The 24,560-nt window shown below is 38.0% G+C and overlaps 1 protein-coding gene across 1 annotated transcript; it reads left to right on the forward strand.

The window, feature by feature from the left end:
* The first annotated feature begins 275 nt into the window (after positions 1-275).
* LOC122005875 lies at positions 276-23,541 on the forward strand. Its single transcript, XM_042561111.1, has 3 exons — positions 276-613; positions 21,652-21,732; positions 22,740-23,541. Exons 1-3 carry the CDS (start codon positions 455-457, stop codon positions 23,139-23,141), a joined length of 642 nt encoding a protein of 213 aa, XP_042417045.1. The 5' UTR covers positions 276-454; the 3' UTR covers positions 23,142-23,541.
* The last annotated feature ends 1,019 nt before the right edge of the window (positions 23,542-24,560 follow it).

Here is a 24,560-nt window from a genome sequence, read left to right on the forward strand (position 1 = left end):
TCCGTAGACGAACTTTCTCCTTATTCATTTATCAAATAAATTCAACACATAAATTATGCACACTCTTAGAGTCTACCTCAAAAATATTTATCCTATTTAGATTTTAAACTCTAATCTTATTATTATTATTATTTAATATTTTGATACTTTTTAAAAAAAATTATATATATAAAAAGATAATAAGAAATGGTTCTTATATTTTTATCCTTAAAAAATTATTTACGGAAGAGAGTTAAAAGTGATTTTCTTTCTTCTATAAATTTACGGGATTCTCTCTGCGTCTTCATGGTTATTTACTCCCTTCTGTCTCTCTCTCCCTCTTTCTTTGGCGTCTGGCGTAACGGATTTGCTTCGACGAAATTGATCGGGATTTGCGTGAAGGAGAGGAGGACGAAGGGGTTTCGCCTTCCCGATCGATCTCGCTTGCTCTCCTCGCTGCTTCTCCGTCGAAGCCATGTCGAGGAAGCGGAAATCGGACGCGTCGGGACTCGACGAGGCGGATCGCACGCTGTACTCCACCTTCTGCGGTGCAGCCAATTCGCTGTCGCAGCTCTACACGCAGGCCATGAACCAGCAGAAGGTCTCCTTCCAGGCCGGAGAGCGCCATGCGCTGGTTAGCCCCTTTCCCTTTTTAATCTCCCTGCCCGCAGAACCCGTCGATCGAAGCTGATTTTTAGAATCTTGTGACAAAAACTGAGCTAGAATGAGTCTATTTTTTTTTTCCCATTGATCTCTCTCGATGATTAGATACATGTAATCGTTCCAGTAGCAATTTTTTAAACAATAGTAGGAAGTGGAGCGATAGAGAAGATATCATGGGACGACGATTCTATTTCCCAAGACACGAGTTGCGTGCAAATGGCCATTTCAGAGACCGGGAATTTATCTTAGTTTGATTACATATCTCAATTCCTTCTATATCCCTTTTGTCAAACCAACGAGGGTTCCATTTGCTCAATTGTCCATGACAATGGTTACTAGATACGAATACTTTGTTAAAAATCACATAGACCTTGAACATATCGGGCAATCTAGAAGGTATGGTAGCATATTTGGCAATCACAATCAGTCAGAGCATGTAAAGGAAGGAACCACCTTGATTGGAGATCAAGTATAGATGAGTTTGTTCAAAAGTTCAACTTAGTGTTCAATTTAATCCCAGAAAATTGAGAATATTTCTCAATATACTCACAAGTCTTCCTTCTCCAATGTTGCTTGCACAATTCTATTAGTCCTTTATTGGCCAATGCCCAAGGTCTATAGGATGCTCGATTGAATTAGGCTCTTGAGGGGCTTATCTGGTTTACAAACCTGAGAGGAAACAAGAAGGTACCAACCAAGCAATTGCTAAGCAAAACAATAAATTGACTTTAGCCAGAAAGAAGAAAAGCAACCTCACCTATCTCTCAAGGGCAGGAGCTTTGTGATGGTTTCTGCAGTGATTCCTTTTGTTTCTTCCTTCTGAAAATTCATTGAATGATTTTGGGGGCTGGGAAAAGTAATTTTCCAAAAAGATGCCAGTTTGACTCTAGTTGAGAGGCGTAAAGTCGAAAGTTAATGCCATTCTTTTGATTTCCATCTGATTGAAATTTGTTTGTTGGGAATGTTTGCTGGGTTGATATTCCTCACAAGGTCAAGTACTTGGGGAGCAATTGAGAGTATTATTTGCAATAGTAGTGAGACCTTGACAGTTTTCTCCATTCATTTTGGAAGTTCTTGTAAGGGCATGAGGCTATCCGTTCACACATATGATGCCATATACTGAGCCATTCAATTTTGCACACAGTCTCTGTTCCATGACCAATCAAGCGAGACATTCTCAGTTTGTCTCTTGATTAAATGCTTATCTTAAAGGGCAGTGATCTTATTGAGCTTTCTAAGACTCTGAGACTTACCCAAATCTAGCCGATGTGGACCAAGTATTTGTTAGGATCTTGAACGCAAAACAACACAAGTGCAGCGTAATGTTATCAAGATCCTTTCTAGAAGATCCATGTGAAGAAAACCGTATACTAGTTGAATTGAGAGTTCTATCTTTGTTGCGTAAACACGAACTCCTGACAGCAACTTTATTTTGGTGGATCTCAGTACGAACAAGTGTTCATGCTTATCCACACGAACAAGTTCCGTCTGTCTCACGAACTTACAAACTTGGAGAAGAAGAGCCACCTAAGGTTGTGCTAGCAACCAACGAAGGGGTCTCTGTTGGTGCAATTTCCCTAAGTCAAGGTTGACTAAGTTTGAATTAGCTCAAGCTTGAGTCGTAATATGCGAGTTTCGATGACAATATATAAAGATTGTTTTGACAATGTATGGAGATTGCAGGAGCAATCATCCGTTTGGGGAGATTGATCAAAGTTGACTAGTTTAATGTGAAGAAGAGTCAAGTAGGTTAAGGTTGACCGGGTACTTGACTGGGAAGACCAACGGGAAGGTTGACAGAAGATGAAAATCCAAGTGGGTCAGTCTTGACCGAACACTTGGTCGGAAAGTCCTGATAAGTGAAACTACACAGAAGGGAAATCTTGGTGAGTAAAGCTAGGAAGATGGGAAATCTGAAAAGTGAAGCCAGGTGAAAGCCCTAGTGAATGAAGCTAGGCAGATGGAAATCTTAGTGAATGAAGCCAGGTGAAAACCCTAGTGAGTGAAGCTAAGCAGGAAGGAAGTCTTGCTGAGTGAAATCAGGCACGTGGAAATCCAGGTGAGTCCAGGAGGATCAGACTTGGCACGGAGCAAAGGATTGACCGGACATTTGGTGACGAAGTCCCAATAGGTCAAGGTTGATTGGATGTTGGATTTGAGAACCTTAGACTTAAGTTACACAAGTTGGGGTTGGTCAAGTTGATCAGGAGATCAATTGAACCAGAACCCAATTGATCAGTCGATCAATTGGGAGAGTGCTACGGGAAAAAGGGCCCAATCGATCGATTGAGAGACATTCTCGCGAGCACAGAGAGGTTCTCATTCGATCAGCTGATTGATTGGGCACCGCCAATCGATCAGCTGATCGATTGGAGTTGGATTTCTCGTGAGATTGCGAGGAAGCTTGAATCGATCGGTCAATCGATTTAGAGTATTTTTAGTGAGAGCACAGAGGCGCTTTGAATCTATCGGTCGATCGATTCAAGCCTCCCCAATCGATCAGCCGATTGATTGGGATATGATCGTTGCGCAGGTAGCGAGCTTTGGACAGTTGGGATTGCGCAGATTTGATGTGACAATCAATTGGGAACAGACTCAATCGATTGGGAGCCCTAAGAGTGCAGAGTATTAAGCCGTTGGTGAGCTTTCTTCTCCGCAAGTCTTCACACAATCTTCTCCGCTACTGTTCGCCGGACTTAGAGCTTTGGAAGACAAGTGTTGTTGTACTTTCCAACTAGTCTAAAGGCATCTACAAACTACAAGAGATCAAACAAAAACGTTTTTCTATTGTATTGTCATGTATTTACTTCTTGTTTTGAGTTGTATGCTTGTGTGAGTTTGTATGGGTTTCTCCACCTTCGGATTGTTAGGAGTGTTTTTGTTAGTGGAGAGTGTGCTTGTGTGCGATGCCTTGGATTAGTCACCTCATCTTGAGGTGGATACCAAGTAAATCTTCTGTGTTAGCATCGTGAGTTTGCTGTGAGGTTTTCCATTGCATATCATCTTCTATCATCTTCTTCAACGCAAGCAAACAAGCGAGACGAGCTATTCACCCCCCTCTAGCTCCCGAAGTGACCCAACAAGTGGTATCAGAGCGAGGTCGCTCTTCACCGGACGCATCGTCGGAAGGGTAACGAGCTAGAGGAAGAAGAAGTTGAAGCTGAATTCAAAGTCAAAGATTTCATCAAAAGAGCTCTACTTCAAATGGATTTCGGAGTTGGACTCGAATTCGACACAAGGGTGCTTCCACTATTCACATCAACAAGTTTCGATCTTTGAAAGTCAAGGATCGAGAATTTCTTCGTGGTGGAGATAGAGTAATAGTTTGCTTTAATGGAGGTTTTGAAGCTTCAACAAATGGCAAAGGCAAACTCATCAAGAAAGATAAATGAAACAAGGAGGAAATCCAAAGATGTGAGACACATGACAAAGTGACCAGGCTATTAATCAATTTATTGCCTAGCAATATCTTAAGAAAAATTGGAGATTACAAGGATGTCAAGGAGCTTTGGAACAAATTGGCAAGAATCCATGAAGAGACCTCCACTACACTAAATCAAGAGAAATCTAAAGAGAACAACTCTTTGGATCAAGAAGAAAAAGTAGAGGACTCCGATGTTGAGAGGTGCTCAACATCGGAAGAAGAAGAAATTCAAGAAGCTTCATTCTCAATGGAGTATAACGAAAAAGGCAAAGAGGGAGCATACTCTTTGTTGTATGTGCAAGAGAATGAAGATGAAGAGACCTCCACCTCTAGGATTGAGGGGGAGCGTGGAGCATCAATGTCGGATCAAGAAGAAGTCTCTGTTGGTGCGGGAAGCATCCAACGATCGATCGTTGTTTTGATAATAGCAAAGGAATTCAAAGTTAAGTTGTTTTGTGATCTAAGGTACTTAATTGAGTGTTTCAGGAAAGTCCTAGCTGCGGTTAGACAAGTGGAAAACCCTAGGGGGTGGTAACCCTAGGTCATAGGGGGTGATAACCCTATGCGGAAAGTCTTGGTGGGTCGACAGCTTCAGGCAAAAGTCCTGGGGGGGTAACCCTAGGTGGAAAGTCCTGGTGTCGCGAACCAGGTGAAAGACTGGACGGGCCGGGAAGCGGAAGTCTAGCAGAAAGTCGAGCTAGCAAAAGTCCAGTCGATCCGGAGGATCGCACTGGCAACAGGTAAATCTCCGAAGTGGAGTAGGTGAGGACGTTCCCTAGAGGAACAGTAGGCGTAGGGTCGACCTAGGGTTTCGGTTAAAATCCGAAGTCAGACCCGGACGGTCCGACGACCGTTAGATAAATCTATCATATTGTTTCTATGCTAACTTTGTTTTGCAGAGTTTGTGTTTGGGACTAACACAATTTGCAGGAACAAAGAAGCAACTTAGACTTCGGATGAACAGTGCTTGGAGGCGCCTCGGGTGCTAGCCGAGGTCAGCTGTCCAGAGAAGCTGGAGGCGCATCAGAGGAAGCTGGAGGCGCCTTGGACCAGGCGTTGGAGGTGCCTTGGAGCAGCTTGGAGGCGCCTTCAATGAGATAAGGTGCGACCAGATCAGAGCTGATCCACGCGTGCGACTCGGCGGCCTGGAGGCGCCTCGGACAGGCTTGGAGGCGCCTCCATCACTATTTATAAGGAGGGTTCGAGTAGTAGCTTAGGACAACAATTCTCAAGCGACCTTTCTCCTGTGTGCTGCTAACAAGACAACCCAGAAGTGCTACGACAAGTTACCGACGACCCGGAGCTGCAATTCTTCAATCTGTTGTTGTCGGTATAATATCTCAGTTTATTTTGTTGTAATCCTTATTGTACTTCAGTTGTAATATTTTTTGAGCTTATAGTTGTTGCCCACCGGAAGCGATCAACGATCGCGGACCTTGGAGTAGGAGTCGCCACAGGCTCCGAACCAAGTAATTCCTCGTGTCCTTGTGTATTGTTTTTTTTCCCTTTTCTTTATTCTGCTGCTTAAACTCGTACGATTTACGAATTCGAAAAGAGTGAAAGCCACAAGCGCTATTCACCCCCCCTCTAGCGTTTTCGATCCAATTTCGATCCAACAATTGGTATCAGAGCGGGGTCGCGTTGATCTGGTGCAACCACCAATCACGCAATTTTTCGTGGTATTTTCAGTTTTACGGAGTCAATTAGGATTAGCTTAATAGCTATATTCTAATTATTTTTTTTCGAATCGGTTTTTGCTCGAGGCTGGTGCAACACCACTTGAGTTCGTTAATTCTTAACCTTATTTCCCGTACTGCTAATCCAAGACATAGTCTTGGGATATTTCTGCTATTTTTGTTTTGCATATTTAACAAATGACCCAATAAGAGGGTTTCAACACCATTCGTCCCCCGCTCTTCTCCGGAGAAGACTTCGGGTACTGGAAGGGACGAATGGAAACTTACCTGAAGATCCTGTTTGATACCTGGATGATTATCAAGACTGGAATGCAGCTGCCAACCGACGAAGACGGCAAGCCGACACCCTGGGAAAAATGGGAACCAACCCTAATCAAGAAGGTGGAAGGCGATGCAGGCGACTTGCACCCTCCGGTGCGGGTGACCGAGGAGGAGCTCAGCGAGTTGGACCGTTCTTGGTATGAAAGAGCTTTGGGAGAAGCGATCGAACTCACGAGGTACCTCAGGCACGAGGTTAGTAAAGATATCTTATTCATAAACTATATAATCTAAAAATACGGAAGGAGGCAAGTCAACTCCACGCGCAGCATCTGAGACGTTCTCAACTCCCTCCATTCAATCGGGCAGAAAGTCGAGAATCGAGACATCATAAGGTACGCATTAAACTCGTTTCCAAGGAGTACATTGTGGGCATCAATGGTAGATGCCTACAAAGTCTCCAAGAATCTATCTTCTATAAAATTAGATGAGTTATTTTGTGAGTTTGAATTGCATGAACAGACTAATACACAGCCAACCGAGAAGGGGGTTGCTTTGGTTGCAGGTACCAGTCGAACACGCGAACCAAAATCACGACGAAGAACTGAACCGGAATCGGAAGTTGAACCCGACTCAGACGATGAAGACGATGAATTGACAACCGAACTAGTAAATCTTGTAAAGAAACTCTACAAGAAGAAGAAGGGCTTCAACAAGAGAGACCTAAAGAAAGCAGTACAATCCAAGAAGGGTCAACCCAGCTCAAGAGTCAAGTTCGAGGTGATCTGCTATGGGTGCAACCAGAAAGGGCACATCAAGGCCAACTGCCTAAATTAGAAGGATGCAAAGGAGCAGAGGAAAAGGAAGGTGCTGAAAGCGACTTGGGAAGAATCCTCAGAAGAAGACACCGACGATGAACTCGATCAGACGAGTCTACTTGCGCTGATGGCCCGGGACCAGATTGAACTGTCCGAGAGCGAGGGCGAGTCAGAAGCGGAGTCCGAACGAAGCCACGGATCCGTATCCGTTTCCGAAGGGCCTGACCCCGCTGAATTGGATCAATAGATGTTGGATAGTGGATGCTCCAGACATATGATTGGAGATAGATTGAAGTTCACTAAGCTCAAATACAAGAACCTAGGATCAGTTGCATTTGGCAACGACGGTAAACTTAAGGTAATCGGAAAAGGTAAAATCGAACTTAATTTCGATTTCATTATTCGAAATGTTTTGTTAATTGAAAATTTTAACTTTAATTTACTAAGTATAAGTCAATTGTATGATAGTGGTTACCTAGTTATTTTTAATAAATCTAGGTGTTTAGTTAAAAATATTGATAACCCCGAAGTCATACTTAAGGGATTTAGGAAGAATAACATCTACACAATTGATCTACCCAAATCATCAATAAAGTGCCTCTTGACACAATAAGATGAAATCACCCTGTGGCACAGAAGACAGGGTCACATTCATGTCAAACTCATTTCAAAAATGAGTCAAAATGACTTAGTTAGAGGGCTACCCAAATTAAGAAACCTAGAAAATATAGTTTGTCAAGCTTGCCAACAAGGTAAGCAAACCAAATCAACCCACAAGTCAACCAACCTAGATAGAACTGATTCCTTACTTGAGCTCCTACATTTAGACCTATTTGATTCATATGGAGCCAAATCACTAAGTAAGAACCAGTACTGCTTAGTCATAATTGATGATTACTCTAGGTTCACTTGAGTAAAATTTCTAAAGACAATTTTTACACTTGAGTAAAATTTCTAAAGACAAAGGATGAAACCTTTGAAATTTTTAATAATTTTTGCAAGTTAATAGAAAATGAAAAAGACACCAAAATTAAAAGAATAAGAAGTGATCATGGAGGTGAATTTGAAAATCAAAGGTTTACCCAATTTTGTAAGATTAATGGATACAAACATGAATTTTCATGCCCTAGAACCCCTCAACAGAACGGTCTAGTGGAACGAAAAAATAGAACCCTACAAGATGCCGCTAGTACCATGTTAAGCGAGTATAACTTAAGTCATCAATTTTGGGCGGAAGCAATAAATACGACAAACTACATTCAAAATCGAATTCTAATTAACAAACTTCACAATAAAACCCCTTATGAAATATATTATAATAAAATTCCCAACTTAAACTATTTAAAAGTATTTGGATGTAAAGTTCATACTTTAAACACTAAAGATTATTTAGGAAAATTTACACCCAAATCAAACCAAGGAATCTTTTTAGGATACTCCTCAACTAGTAGGGCCTTTAAGGTATATAACCAAAATACTTTAAAAGTTGAAGAAACAACTAATGTAATCTTTGATGAAGACAATAACCTACCTAATATAAATGAAAACGCTGACATCAATCCAAAAATTACAGAAGACGATAAAATTCAACCTAACATTAGTAAACCAGAGGAACTAACTCCTAACACAAATATAAGACCGACAAGAATAAATACTACTCACCACCTGACCAAATTTTGGGTGACCCAAACCTAGGAGTTAGAACTTGGTCTTCTTATAGAAACTTGAGCCAGATTGTCCTTATTTCTAAAATTGAGCCTAAGACTATAGAAGAAGCCCTACCTGACCCAGATTGGATCATTACTATGCAGGAAGAGTTAGCCCAATTTGATAGAAACCAAGTCTGGGAACTTGTACCTAAACCCATAGATAAGTCCATAATTGACACCAAATGGGTATTTAGGAACAAATTGGATGATCAGGGTGAAATAGTTAGAAACAAGGTCAGACTAGTAGCCAAAGGTTTCAGTCAGGTTGAAGGTTTAGATTATGACAAAACCTATGCACCAGTAGCTAGACTCGAATCTATTAGGATGCTTATGCAGCACATAAAGGATTTAGATTATACCAAATGGATGTCAAGTTAGCCTTTTTGAATGAATTTATTAAGGAAGAGGTATATGTAGGTCAATCCCCAGGTTTTGAGGACTTAGATCATCCAAACCATGTATTTAGACTAAAAAAGACCTTATATGGACTAAAACAAGCACCTAGGGCATGATATGAACGGTTATCTAATTACCTAATATCCAAGGGCTTTAACCAAGGTCAAATAGATCAGACCCTATTTGTCAAAACCATAGAAAAAGACATTTTTATTGTCCAAATCTATGTTGATGACATAATTTTTGGCTCAACCAACACTAAACTTTTAAAAGAATTTGTTAATTTAATGAAAAACGAATTTGAGATGAGTTTGGTGGGGGAACTCAATTTTTTCTTAGGCTTACAAATTAAACAAACCAAAGATGGAATCTATATTTATCAAACAAAATATGCTAAAGAACTAATTAAAAAATTTGGCATGGAAAACTCAAAAATTATAAACACTCCAATGGTAACAAATAACAACATTGATTCTGACCCAGAAGGAAAATCAGTAGACCCAAAGTACTATAGAAGTATAATAGGTAGCCTACTCTACCTAACTGCAAGTCGACCCGATAGTTTATTTGCCGTAGGTATGTGCGCAAGATACCAATCTTGTGCAAAAGAGTCACACCCGATATTTTATTTGCCGTTATAGTAAATGTTCAAGGTTGAGCATTGAAAATCAATGGAAGAGTGGATGACTAAGCTTGAATTGGCTTAAGCTTGAGTCATAATGCGCGAGCTTCGATGTTTGACAATATATGAAGATTGTTTTGACAGAGATTGTAGGAGCAATTGTCCGTTTAGGGAGATTGGTCAAGGTTGACCAGTTTAATGTGAAGAAGAGTCAAGTAGGTTAAGGTTGACCAGATACTTGATTGGAAAGTCTAACGGGAAGATTGGTAGAAGATGAAAATCCAAATGGTCGGACACTTGGTCAGAAAATCCGGTGAGTGAAGCCAGGCAGAAGGGAAATCCTAGTGAGTGAAGCTAAGTGAAAGACCTAGTGAGTGAAGCTAGGCAGATGGGAAATCCTGATAAGTGAAGCTAGGTGAAAGACCTAGTGAGTGAAGCTATGTGAAAGCCCTAGTGAATGAAGCTAGGCAGATGGAAATCCTGGTGAGTAAAGCCAGGTGAAAGTCTTAGTGAGTGAAGCTAGGCAGTAAGGAAGTCCTGGTGAGTGAAGCTAGGCACGTGGAAATCTAGGTGGGTCTAGGAGGACCGGACACTTAGCATGGAGAGAAAAGTCCAAGTGGGTCAAAAGATTGACCGGACACTTCGTGACGAAGTCCCAACATGTAAAGGTTGACTGGATGTTGGGTTTGAGAACCCTAGACTTTGAGTTAGGCAAGTTAGGGTTGGTCAAGTTGATCAGGAGATCAATTGAACCAGAGCTCGATTGATCAGCCGATCAATTGAAAGAGTGCTACGAGAAAAAGGGGCACAATCGATTGGGTGATCGATTGGAAGACATTCTCACAAGCATAGAGAGGTTCCCACCCAATCAATCAGCTGATCGATTGGAGTTGAATTTCTCGCGAGGTTGCAAGGAAACCTGAATCAATCGGGCAATCGATTCAAGGTATTTCCAGTGAGAGCCGCCCTGAATCGCTCAGTCAATCGATTCAAGCCTCCCCAATCGATCAGCCGATCGATTGGGATATGACCGTTGTGCAGGTAACGAGCTTTGGACGACTAGGATTGTGCGGATCTGACGTGGCAATCGATTGGGAGCCCTAGGAGCGCAGAGTATAATAAAACCATTGGCGAGCTTTCTTCTTCGCAAGTCTTCACATAATATTCTCCGTTACTGTTCACTGGATCTAGAGCTTTGGAAGATAAGTGTTGCTGCACTTTCCAACTGGTCCAAAGACATCTACAAGCTACAAGAGATCAAGCAAGAAGGTTTTTTGTTGTATTGTCGTGTATTTACTTCTTGTTTTGACTTGTATGCTTGTGTGAGTTTCTACGAGGTTTTTCCACCTCCGGATTGTTCCGAGGAGTTTTTTTGTTAGTGGAGAGTGTGCTCGTGTGTGGATCCTTGGATTAGTCACCTCATCTTGAGGTGGATACCAAGTAAATCCCCTGTGTTAGCATTGTGAGTTTGCTGATCTTCGACGCAAGCAAACAAGCGAGACGAGCTATCCCCTCTCCCCCCCCCCCCCCAAATGGTCTGCCCAAGGAGGAAGAAGAAGGTGAAGACAAGCAAGAACACTAGTATTTTTCACCACGAAAATGAATCAAAACCCTTTTGTATTCATTCAATTAATTTCCTTAATTGACATTAATACTCCATTAATCCAATATGTCTTTTGATTTTCATCCAATACATGATCAATTCAAAATTGACCATTCCTCTTCCTTGGTGAATTTGAATTCACCAAGTCACTCAATGAGTCTAACTCATTGATCTTCATCAATTCGAATTGATTCAATGAGTCCAAATTGAACTCAATCCAATAGTTGGATCCAATTGAGTCTAACTCAATGAGTCTAATTCGGATTAGACTTAATCCAATGATCTATCATATGAACTCATTTTCAAATTAACATGTTCTTTGTGTATGACCCAATAGGTTCTTGTAACGTTGGTAATATCTCTAAAATCATTTTAGATACATAAGTAGTAAATAGCATCTAACAAGGCATCATTGCTATCCAAGTGACGAGAATGTCAAGATTTGACCTATCATTTCCGTGTTTATTATCTTGTATGACTCAATCATTCTATCCTTGATATTTAGATTGATCAATGAGACATAGTCTATGTCATCCTTTTATCAATTTCTTGATCCCTAAATAGACACACTCAATCAAATAAGCTCAGTATCTCATATTGACTAATTTGAGCATGACCATGTATTCTTGTTTCCTACTTAATCAAGGGGCTCACAGATATCACTTTCGTCATATGGAAGGGTTAGATCTCATCTACATCACTCATATTTCTTCGTATAACTTATTGCATATCCAGTGATCGACTTTATAGTCCACCTTGTTGCGGGTGATGTTTGTCGATATTAAAATACACAACTCCTTATGTAGGGAATCATAGTGACTTTAGGTCCAAGGACTATTCATACCAATAGTCACATGAGAATGTTTATGACATTCATATAATGATTCATGAAATATTCTCATGGTGGGTTATTCAGTACATATTCTCTAATATACATACCCATGTGTCAACCTGATATCTCATATCCATGACTTGTGAGATTAAGTCATCCGTTGATCTACATGCTAGTCTCAACGTGTTAATATTGTCCTTGTATATTAATACTTGACTAGGAATAGTTAAGAGTAGCGTTCTATATATATCTACAATATCCCACTATCAATTCAACCAGTTGACATATTGTAAACTAGAACCTACTACTCTCGGACATTATTATACTTATTCATTCAGCACTGAACTGAAGTAAATATAATAACTAACTTTGTCTTTTATTAATTAATGAAATATGATACAAAAAGTGTGAATGTCAATCATCTGATAATTGGTACTAAGAGTTAATACTAATAGTGTTCTCTCATTTCAAAATGTTCTAGTGAGAGTTCTTGTTCCATTTATAAGTTAGTTTGAGCATTGACATGTGGTATATGTTTAGGGAGTTATTTAGCTTCATGATTTTGATTGTGCAATGAGATTGTAATGGATGATTTATTTGCCACCTACAAATAGTCTGAGCATTGAGATCTTGTACAAGTTTAGGTAGTTAATTGGTTTTTATTTGTAGGTTGCAATAGAGATTCATGCCGATAAAGTATGGTTTCTATAGCTTCGGTGAGGCCGGCTAGGAGGACGGGGTGAATGACCCTGCAAGTATGTTAGAATTGTCTCTTGCTTTTCAAATGTAGCAAGGATAAACAATTAATTAAAGCAAGTAATTAACATAAAAGAAACAACTTAAAAGTAAGAAGGTCAAAGTTTACTTGGTTATAACCTAACTGGTTGTTAATCTAAGGCAATGAAAGCACTAAAAGAATCTCCTTCGTTGTAGGCGGAGAAATTTTTTATACTTTTTTAAAAGTTCAGAAAATAACTAGGAATTGATTACAGAAGTTGTTGATTAATTCTTAGCTCTTAGGAATTTTTATAGTCTCCTGAAAAAAGTTATCCTTGGTTAAAGGCGCCTCCAAAGCATTTCAGGGCACCTCCAAGTGAATAAAATTTTATTCACACTTCAATGGTCAGCCAACGGCTAACCAACGACTTTCTGCATTTAAGGGCGCCTTCACCTTCCTTGAGGCCACCTCTAATATGCTTTAGGGTGCCTCATTCAAACAAGCGCGAGGGCGCCTTTCATCACGGCTTCTTTAGCTTCGTCCAGGGCACCTCCAAGTCGCTTAGAGACACCTCTAGTCCATCTAGTTAACCTTCAAAAGGTTAACTCTTCCTTGTGTTTACTTAGATGATCATCCGACCATTCGGAGTTAGCTCATTCGAATCCAACTCCAACCTTCTTCTCGAGCGGGCTTCCTCCCCGGCTTTTCATCCTTCGAACGTCGCGTACGTCCTTCTCGTCGACCAGTGTACTCTTTCACAACTTCTTGTCCCTTAGATACACTGAGTCCGTCGGCTTCCTTCCCGTGTTGTCCTTCTCGCTGACCGCGTCTTCCTCTCTACTTCTTGTGTTCCTAAGCTCCTACACACTTAGACATAAGACATCAAAACTATAGGACCTAACTTAACCCGGTTGACCACATCAAAACAAAGCCGAGGTACTTACAATCTCTCCTTTTTTGATGTATGTCAACCCAAATTAAGTCAGGGTAAATAAAACAATAAAACTATTTAGGAACATAAGTTTGCAATTTATTAAATTTATTACAAGTAACAAATTTGCAATAAGTACAATCAAAATTTTGCCAAAAATTACATAATTACCTCTCCTTAACTTATTCTGTCCCCTTTTGACTACATAAAAAAAACTAGGGGTAAGTTTGACTATTTTTCAGAGAATTTGGGAGATTTAAAGATTAGATTTGATAAAAATAATTTGAATATGATTTATAAGTTTCGAAAAATACTGAAAATTTTTCTTATGATCAAACAAAAATAGAAAGATCAGAATAAAAATTTTCATTGATAAATAAATATTTATTTTGACCCGTATAAATATTTTAAATAGAAATAATAATTTTCGAAGTTAAATGCCTTAAAAATAGAATATGATTTTTAAAAATCGTGATAATTTTTCTGAATATATAAAATTTAATGTTTATCCACATAAAATTATAATTTTTAAAAATAATATCTCGATATTTTTTAATTATAAAAATATTATTTTTAGGAAATAATTCAAAATAAATCAGATAATGATAAAAAAATATTAAATTTTTTTTTCTATAATAGAGAACATAATGTTTTATCATAGAAAAATAAAATTTTATAAAAAAAAATCTACGAAACATTTTTAATTTTAGAATATGATTTTTGTTTAAAAATTTATAAAATATATTTATTCGTCGAAAATTTCTGAATTTTTTTTCTATGAATAACAAATTCATTTTTCACAAAAAAATTAAAATATAATTAATTTCGAACAGAAGGTATATGAAATAATCTATTTGGTTAATAAGATAAATTCAACTCAATGTTCTAAAAAGCGCTTGGCGGATTTTTTTTTTCTCCTTCAATCGACCGGCCAATTGCTTTTGAAGACTTCTTTAAGAAAAAAAAATATGCATAATTTGATTTCGACATACAATGAAAATATTTCGAAATAGCAAAAATACATAAATTGACAAGGAGTAAAATATGAATCAAAATTCAAAATATTAATTTGTTCAACTTCAACACACAGTGAAAATTGAAAATAGCAAAAGGATACAAAATAACTCATATAATTCTATATCCCTAATTGTTCTTCTAGTTCATCTTTATATTTCTCTAACACTTCCTCTTTATCAGATCCAAACTTAAAATCTGACATTTTCCTTTTCTTCTTTATCCGATACAAATTCTTCTTTGTGAAGTTTTCGTACATCTTCAATATTTGTCTCAACATTTTCATCTCCATCATAAACAATCCATCCTTGGGCCATAGTTGCTTCACTAGTAAGTAGCACATCAACCCCTTTTTCTTCTTATCTTCTCTTTTTCTTTATGATCTTTGCATTGAATTGAACATAGACTAAATTGTTTAACATTCCAGTATCTAGTCTATTTTTTTTCTTTGTATGAATCTACATTAAAGAAAAATATTAATATTGAATACATATTTAGACATTTAGTAATTACTAATTAGTAATAAGTAATACTCAATAAGTAATTAAGTACTTACCCCCTTAAAAGTACTCCAATTTCTCTCACAACCGGAAGAACTCGTAGTTAAAGAAAGGATCCTTTTAGCCATCTTTTGCAATTTAGGTACATCATTTCCAAAAAATGCCACTATCCTACTAAATAAAAACAAATAAAATAATAACAATAAGCAAAATCATGAAACAAGCAATAAAAATTACAAAATAAAGTAAGCAATTATTACTTAGTTCTTACTCGAGTCATATTTCTCATCGTTTTTTTTTTCTGCATCCAATTATAGCCAATGCTCTTCTAAATCCCCCGATTTGTTGATATACTTCAGCAACTCCACATTTACTACCTTACTTTGGCTATCAATATCATCGGGAAAGAATGCTTCAACACAAGTGAAAAATCCATTCGTGACCACTTCCTATGCTCTGGTCATTGAAGGTGTAATAAGGATTCAAGAGGTAGGCCGTCAAATGTAGTGGACTATCAATTCGATTATGACTTTTTTCATCAATAATATTAATAATCGGACAATTGTGAAGCTCATGATTTTTGAATGCCACCTTAATCTCCTCTCTCGCTCTAAGTAATTCTCCATACATAAAACCCATAGATGGCTTCTTATCCCCGTCAACAAGACGAAGCAACTTAACTAAAGGGATAAACACTTTCAAGCAAAAACTTTTCCTATTCCAAAAAGAGGCACTGATAGCGGTATGTTATGCCACCTTCCCCTTTACTCTTAAAATGTTGGCAAGCATTCCATTCTTCACTAGTAACCATAACTCTTAGTTCACTTTTCTTCTCCATCAAACTTTGCAAAGTTAGAAAAGCGGTTGCAAATTGTGTTACCCCGGCCTCACTATGTCCCTTTTTTTTGGTAAACTTTCTCATCATTGACAATGTCTTGTGATGTGCATAAATAAAGATTGTGGCCTCCTCAATCGCCCTTTTGAACTTAGGTTGTTTCCCAATTCCTTAAAACATAAGATTCACTGTGTGAGTTGCACATGAAGTCCAAAATATATGTGGTCTCTTCTCCTTCAACAAATCTTTTGTTGCCATATTATTCAAAGCATTGTTTGTTACCACTTGAACTACATTTTGGGACTCAACTTCTTCAATGCACTTGTTCACATATTTAATTATATAATTCTCAATGTGTGCTTCATCCGATGCTTCCCTAGAAGAAAGGAAAGTTATTCCTTCTTTACAATTGACACACAAATTCATGATACTTTTTCTTTTCCGGTCGGTCCAACTATCGGTCAAAATTGAGCAACCATTCAAAACTCATTCTTTTTCTTGCTTCTTTAATAGACTTTTAGTTCTATCCACCTCTTCCTTCAATAAGGCCTTTTTTAATAGGTATTGAGTTGGAGGACGATAACCTGAGCCAAATTGACCAACCACTTCCATAAACCTCTTGAAGCTATCATTGTCAATGGCATGAAATGGAATACTGGACTCGTACACCCATTGAGCTAAATATTGGTGCACACCGTGTCCTTTGTTTTCAAAGTGCATCAATAATATTTTGTTATTGTTTTGTCTTATTACTTCCACTCAATAAAGATTAGGATCAATGACGGATGCAAATCGGTCCATAGGGCTAAGAGTAAGCGGATTTCTTCTTGTCCCTAGACTCCCTTTATCTTCCTCATATTCTCCCAGAACAACAACTTCTTCTCATACCTCCATTTCATTCATATTCTTTTGTTTCTTTTTTGTTCTTGCTTCTTCAAGGACATTCTTACACTTCATTTCATCCTCATTCGAAGACTTCTTACACGGCGCAACATTTCCTTTGATATTGGCAACATATTGTTTGATCCTATACATTCCACCACTAGTAATTTTTCCACATAACTTACATTTCAACTTATCCAAATTATTAGGATCCACCAAGTCTGTAAATTCCCATCTAACATCATTCGAATTATGCTTCAAAAGGCTATGAATCTCTGGCATTGAATTAGATGCTTTAAAAGATATAAAACTCGACATTTTACTACACTAGTAAAAAATTATCAATATCAATTTTAAAAAAAAAATCATTTGAGTTAAGCAATGGTTATCAAGCATTCAAAAAATCAATTATCAATTCAAGCCAAGAGAAGCAATAACATACAACATTTAATAACATACAAATATACAAAATATACAAATATACAATTAAATTTTATTAACCAACTTAAACCCAGGGATGTTGCTAACTTGGCAGAAGAAAAAACTATTGGGATGAAAAGAATGAGGCTGTCGATAGAAATGAGGGAACAAGGCGCTGCACTTCGGCCTAACAGTTAGGACTACTTTCCCTTCGTCATTAGCAGCCTTTTCTAGCTCCAGCGGTTGCTATCAAGAAACAGGGTAAGGTGTTGGTGGTGGTTGGCTGGGATAAAGGCAACAATTAGGGCCTAGGGCAACAGCTAGGGTTGATGTTGTGGTTGATTGACTGTTGGAGAAGAAAATGGCAGCAAAGATGTTGCTCTTTGATAAAGAACAAGAAGGGGAGGGAAAGGTGGAAGAAGCAATGGCTGCCCGAAGAGGAAGAGAAGAAGTGACTGCTCGAAGAGGAAGATGAAGAGGTGTCGCTGCTAACCTAACTTTAAAAGTTAAAATGATTCAAAAATCAAAATATAAACATGTTTCGTTGCCGCTAATTGATTGGTAGAAATTTATCAATCGATTCACAAGGTGCAATCGATTCGGCATTTCTCGCGAAACTCTTGCCAAAGCCAATCGATCAGTCATTCGATTTGGCATGCTTCTATTTCTTGTGAAACTCATGCCAATTGATTAGATGTGTTTAATCGATCGGCCAATCGATTCGACAAGCTTCTGTTTCTCACAAAACTCATGCGAATCGATTGGCCAATCGATTAGAAGTGTTCAATTGATCGGTCAATCAATTTGGCAGACTTCTGTTGGTTATTTCTCGCAAAACTCATGCGAATCGATTGGCCAATCGATTAGAAGTGTTCAATCGATCGGTCAATCGATTCGGTAGACTTCTGTTTGTTGTTTCTCTCAAAACTAATGTGAATTGATTGACCAATTGATTAGAAGTGTTCAATCGATCGGTCAATCAATTTAGTAGGCTTTTCTTGCGAAACTCATTCAAATCGATTGGCCCAATTGATTAGAGGTGTTTAATCGATCGGCCAATCGATTCACTTTTATTTAAAAAAAAATCAAATGCCCACGCCTAAGCGGCGCCTAGCCGCTTAGGTGATCGACTAATGCGGCGACGCTCGCCTTTGCAAAAGGCAGGGCAGTGGGCAGTCGCCCACCCCCTAAGCGTCGCCTAGTTGGTCCTAGGCGACACCTTTTAGAACACTAATTCAACTATAAGATAATTTAAGCATGCATAAAAATTTATTCAATATGCTAAGCATTATTTAGGAACCCAAAATAAATTATGCCTTATTAGATTAATCAAAACTTTCGTGGAATGACATTTCTTGTAACTTTTGCAATTTAACCCCTATGGTTTTTCAAATACCAAATAAGTCTACCATTATCTTTAACTTTTGAAATTTCAAGAACATTTGAGCATGCATAGTTCTTTTTGAGTAATTCTACTTGTTCTTTCAGTTGTTCATTTTCAATTTGAAGTTTATCGAAATGTTCTAAGGGACATGCTGCTGCTAAATTAGTATTTTCCTTTTTTATTTTCACATACTTGGACCTTAATTTGTATAATGACCTAGACATCAATTTAATACCTTGAAATAACTGTTCAGAGAGGAGGTTACATACCTCACTTATTGTGTCAGACTCGTAGTTTGACGTTCCCCCTTCATCAATACTTTCGATGCTCATCTCAGACGAGCTTTCTTCATCTTCATCTTTTTGGCAATTTATCATTAGTGCAAGTCCGGCGTATATTTCGATTTTTGATTCGGATGATGATGATTCATCCCATATCGCCTTAAGATTCTTGTGCTTCGATCGTGTTGGTCCTTTGTCCTTATCTTTGTCCTTCGCTTTGTTCTGTAATATGAGACAATTATCTTTGATGTGCCCCTTTTCACTGTAGTTGTAGTACTGTACTTTTTTTTCTCAGAATAAACTTCTTGGCTTGCATCTTATTAAATTTATTAGTTTTAAAAAATTTATTTAACTTTCTTACCATGTAAGCTCTTTTATTTTCGTCAGCCGATGAATCTTAATCTGGTCCATTCTTCTGGCTTGCAGTGCTAGGTTCTAATTCGGCTCTTTCTTTCTTTGCGTTGTAGATCAAAACTCATGTAATTCAAAAGTAGAAAATAGACTTTCTAGAGTACTTACCTTGAGATCCTTGAAAATATAGTAGGAGTTTACTATAGATGTCCATTTCAGTGTTCTCGGGAACGCATTTAAGACATACTTTTGTGAGTCCCTATTAGTTACTGTTTCTCTGAGGTTCTTTAATCCGGTGATCAGTTCCTTGATTCTTGCGTGTAGATGAGCTATCGTCTCTTCATTTTCCATCCGGAGGTTGCTGAGTTGATTCCGGAGCAGGTCCCGTTTTGCGAGTTTAGCTTCCGAGATCCTAACGTGCAACTCTAGGAACTTCTCCCAAAGTTCTTGAACGGAGTCGTAGCTGTCGATCCGATTGACTTCTTGGGAGGGAAGAACGATCAGCAGATGGAACTCTGTTTTATCATTCGCCACGAAGTCGGTTTATTCCTTTTTGGTTCACATGTATTCTTTTTCAGGTCCATGTTGATCTTTAGGTACTACAAAATTATATTTTATTATTAAAAGAATTTCAAAGTTTGTTTTGAAAAATATCTCCATTCGCTTTTTTCATATGGCGAACTCCCCCTCAAACTTTGGCGGGTGAATGTTAGATCCAGCGATTGTCTCATTGTTTCAGTTGGCGGTTAGTTATTCTGAGGCGGTTGTGCTCTTATACCAATTATAGGTTCGATGAGGCCGGCTAGAGAGGGGTGAATAACCCTACAAGTAAGTTAGAATTGTCTTTTTCTTTTCGAACTTAGTAAGGATAGACAATTAATTAAAGCAAGTAATTAACATAAAAAAACAACTTAAAAGTAAGTAAGAAGGCCAGAGTTTATTTGGTTACAACCTAATTGCTTGTTAATCCAAGGTAATGAAAGCACTAAAAGAATCTCCTTTATTGTAAACAGAGAAGCCTCTTACATTCTTTGAAAAACTCATAAAAAAAACTAGAAATTGATTATAGAAGTTGTTGATTAATTCCTAGCTCCAGGGAACTTTTTATAACCTCCTTGGAAAAGGTACTGTTGGTTGGAGGGTGCCTCTAGGGCGCCTCCAAGTGGATAAAATTGTATCCACATTTCAAGCCAACGGCTAACCAACGACTTTCTACGTTTGAGGGCACCTTCACCTTCCTTGAGGGTGATCTAATATGTTTCAGGGCGCCTCCTTTGAACATGCGCAGCGGTGCCTTCCATCACCTTGAGGGTGCCTTCAACGTCGTCCAGGGCGCCTCCAACAGGAGGCGTGAGGGCTCCTCCAAGTCGCTTGGAGGTGCCTCCGGTCCATCTAGTTAACCTTCAAAAGCTTAACTCTTCCTTGTGCTCGCTTGGATGATCATTCGGCCATCCGGAGTTGAGCTCACCAGAATCCAACTCCGACCTTCTCCTCAGCAGGCTTCCTCCCAGCTTCTCGTCCCTCGAACGTCGTGCATGTTCTTCTCGTCCACCGGTATATTCTTCCGCAGCTTCTCGTCCCTCGGATGCACCGAACTCATCGGCTCCCTTTTCGTGTTATCCTTCTCGTTAGTTGCGTCTTCCGTTCAACTTCATATGTTCCTAAGCTCCTTCACACTTAGACACAAGACATCAAAGACCTAACTTAACGTGATTGACCGTATCAAAATTTACCCGGGGCACTTACTGTTTCTGGTACCATCAACTAAAATTTAGATTGCGACCAGCTTCAAGACTGATTAAAGTTCACCCATATACTTGTCTTGGTCCAATTGCATAAAAGAATAGCACATTTTGCTGGGTTATCATTTCATCATTATTCTTCACATAGATTCATTATAGAATATATGGTTTAATATTTAAATATTCGTGTGCAATATTAATAACTGGTACAATGAGTACCAATTCGAGGACGTTATTGGCTGTTGAGTGAATTATGGAAGAACATGCATTCAGTTATTCCACCTTTTTAGTGAAACTAGTTTAAAAATTATGGTCCAAGGCTCTCATCAATGCTGGGTTTGCGGAGGGTTATTATGCACAGATCTTATACTCCATATCAAAGATAAAGCAACATTTGAATCCCTATTGGTCAATTAACATTACCATTGTACTAAGCTTGCCTTCTGTTGGAGAAACTAGTAATTACCATATTTGCACCGTTAATTACCATAAGTTCTTTCATCAACTTCAAAGTTTCCTTCTCTATCTGAAGTTCAACTTGTTTGACTATTGAATTGTGTTATTGTTACTTGCCTGTATGTGTTTTGTGCAGGACAAGCTTTATCAATGGATCTTGAGAAAGCATGAAGAAGGGTCAAGGATCACAGTGGCTGATATAGTGTCCCATATTCAGGTACCATAATAATATTATTTACTTTCTTATTTATCTGCTATATCAGTCACTGTAATTGCAATTCAAGTTTGTCTTTTGTCAGCATTTAGCTACTGCAATGTCTCAAGATGTTCTTCCACTGACACTGTTAGATTCAGATATTCTATTCATTCTAGACACACCTTGGCTACAATGCCATCTAGATCGCCATACTCCTACCATAACTGACTTCGCATCTTTATGCACGAGAAACTTAATTGACAAATTAACTAAGAGGTGGTTCTTTCATTTTGATGATTGTGGACAGTTCGATGTGCGATAAATATCTCACACTCGAATATTAGTAAACAACAAGAAATAGATATAGCGATCCAGCGCATCACATGATCCATGTCTGACATGAGATACTGTCGACAGGGGCATGTCATGCAAGACTGGTACCAGGGTCACAAAAATCAGGGTTGTAAAGCTTAACTCATTTGATATTATTTCAAAATCAAAGTCTTTATCTCCCCATAGGCTTCCTGAATCCGCATAGGCTGACTCGGAACCAGGAAATATTATGCCCCAGTCAAAACATGTTGCTGTGCTCATCTTAATCTATGGTTCCTGTTCATCTCTCTGCTGTTGTTCGTGTATGTTGCTGATCTTTTGGATGGCTGTTGCCAATGGATAGATATCTGGTATTCAAGAAAACTCTGCTTAAGATATTTTTTCTACTCATTTGGCAAAAAGGGATTCGCTCGCCTCTAGCATCTCCGTCAACCCACCCCCAGGCCAACACGGAGGAGATAAATCACGGATGACTACTAGCCATTAGTACAAGTGGCAAGACATAGGAGAAGGAAGGTTGGACATACCGAGTTTCGATCCTAAGACCACTATTTTTAATACTCAAAATCAGTAGAATATGGAGAAATTTCCGCATGATTCCTCCGTGGCTGAAAAATATTCAGAGAATATGTTTTTTTTTTTGCAAACTAAAGTTGCATCTTTGTGTAACTAAAATATGTTGTTCGACCTTCCAGACTGAGATGGACTATGCTGTAGAAGATGGATTAGCAGCCTCAAGAGCACCATTTCAGAACCAACAACCACCCACGACAATGCATCCTATAAGTTCAGTTTTCCAAAGTCCATCTGGTTTGTTTGGGCAGCCAACTGTTGGACTTCTCTCTCGAAACGGTCACACTGATCAAACAAAAAACTCCGTTTTCGCAAATGCTCTTTCCAGCCCTGTACGCAGGAGCCTTCAGCCGTATCACCTTGCCAACGGAAGCGGCTTTTACACGAACGATGCCCCACCTTCTGGAAATGCAGGAACCAGGAACCATGATTCGGATCAAAATCGGGACACAAATTCTCTCAGCTGCTCCGATACGACCATGGACATTCATACAGATAGCCCACCTCATCAATCCTATTCATAGTTTCGCCACAAGAATGAAGCTGATGAGTAATGCAAATCATATGTAACTTCCCTATCCCTCTCTGTGCCTCTTTTTCTCAAGTGCTCTAAATAGTATGTGTGGGCTTTGTTTATGAGTCTGGTAATTGCTTTGTATATGAAAAAAGCTTCCATGGTTCATAAACCTACTTTCCGAAGCCTACATTCTTTTTTTGCTTGCATTTAGGATTTATTTTTCAACTTTTGTTACAGATTTAGGTGGTCGTCCGCATGAACTTGATCAAGGTTATCAATACGTTATCATGATCAAGTCATGTTTTTACCGTCTCATGTGAGATTGCGGATGATGTTTTTTTTTTTTTTTTTTCATAACGTGGTCGATTCGGTAAAGAATAACATAGATTGGAGGATTTATTGAGAGTTGTCCTGATGAGATCCTTTGGATGCCTAAGTTACCATGTGTTCCTAGATAATCTCGTCGACTCTGCAAAGAGTATACTTGGAGGATTTGCTTCTGAAGAGATTCCTCTAATTCCTAAGTTATCATGGTGTTTCTAGATAAAATATATAGAAGATGAAAGACTTAGGTTAGATTAGCACTTAGCATTAGTATAAATATCATATTATCTTTCATCGAGCTTGGTTATTTCTAAATTCAATATAAAATTTTCTATTTTAACTTGTTGCCCAATCGTGATGGGGATTGCCATGATAAAGTAGGGATGACTAAGAGCGTAATACAAATTATGCCTTAGAATAAAAAAGAATTCTGAATTTATAGAGTTTTTGCTCCCAAACTCTAATAAATTAAACGGATTACAGGTGCTGGAACGTGATTATTATGAATTAACATGTTTATTATGAATTAAAGATAAACGTTGAGGGGATGTATTCAATTAAGAGATTTGAATGATTTTTATTGACTTTTTTTTTTAACGATAAATTTTTATGAAGTTGATAGATAGAATCTCATATAGTTGTGAAAAGAATTTTATTGAGTTCTATAGATTTTTTTGTAGGACCTTTATAGACATTTGTAAATTTGATGAAAACGATGGTCATGATCTCACACGATATTTATTTTCGAATAAAATCTAAAATAACTAATTAAATTTATTTTTTTAATAAAATAATAAATTGCATACTTGTCCATAAATTTTTTTCCAACTTTTTATACTTTTATCTTATTTTGGTTAAAAACAAAGAGAGGATAATGTCTCAATTTGTAATTTAAAAAAAAATTTAATAATATAATTTTAAATGCAACAGTAGGATAATAATTTTAAATATTTTTATTTATAAATTTGATCCAAATTATCATGAAATGTTGGTTAACCCTTTAATTTTGTCAAATTTTTAATAAAGTGTTGAATTAATAAATTTGATTAGTAATAAAATTAATAATAATATTATTACTTTGATTAGTAATAATATTATTAAA

Source organism: Zingiber officinale, chromosome 7B, assembly GCF_018446385.1.
Source record: "Zingiber officinale cultivar Zhangliang chromosome 7B, Zo_v1.1, whole genome shotgun sequence".
NCBI classification, from domain to species: domain Eukaryota; kingdom Viridiplantae; phylum Streptophyta; class Magnoliopsida; order Zingiberales; family Zingiberaceae; genus Zingiber; species Zingiber officinale.

What these genes read in the sequence shown, in the direction of transcription:
- LOC122005875 (XM_042561111.1), top strand. Translation starts at nt 455, where the DNA reads ATGTCGAGGAAGCGGAAATCGGACGCGTCGGGACTCGACGAGGCGGAT. An exon ending in CCGGAGAGCGCCATGCGCTG is followed by an intron (nt 614 to 21,651) that starts GTTAGCCCCTTT and finishes TGTTTTGTGCAG; the next exon opens with GACAAGCTTTATCAATGGAT. An exon ending in ATATAGTGTCCCATATTCAG is followed by an intron (nt 21,733 to 22,739) that starts GTACCATAATAA and finishes TCGACCTTCCAG; the next exon opens with ACTGAGATGGACTATGCTGT.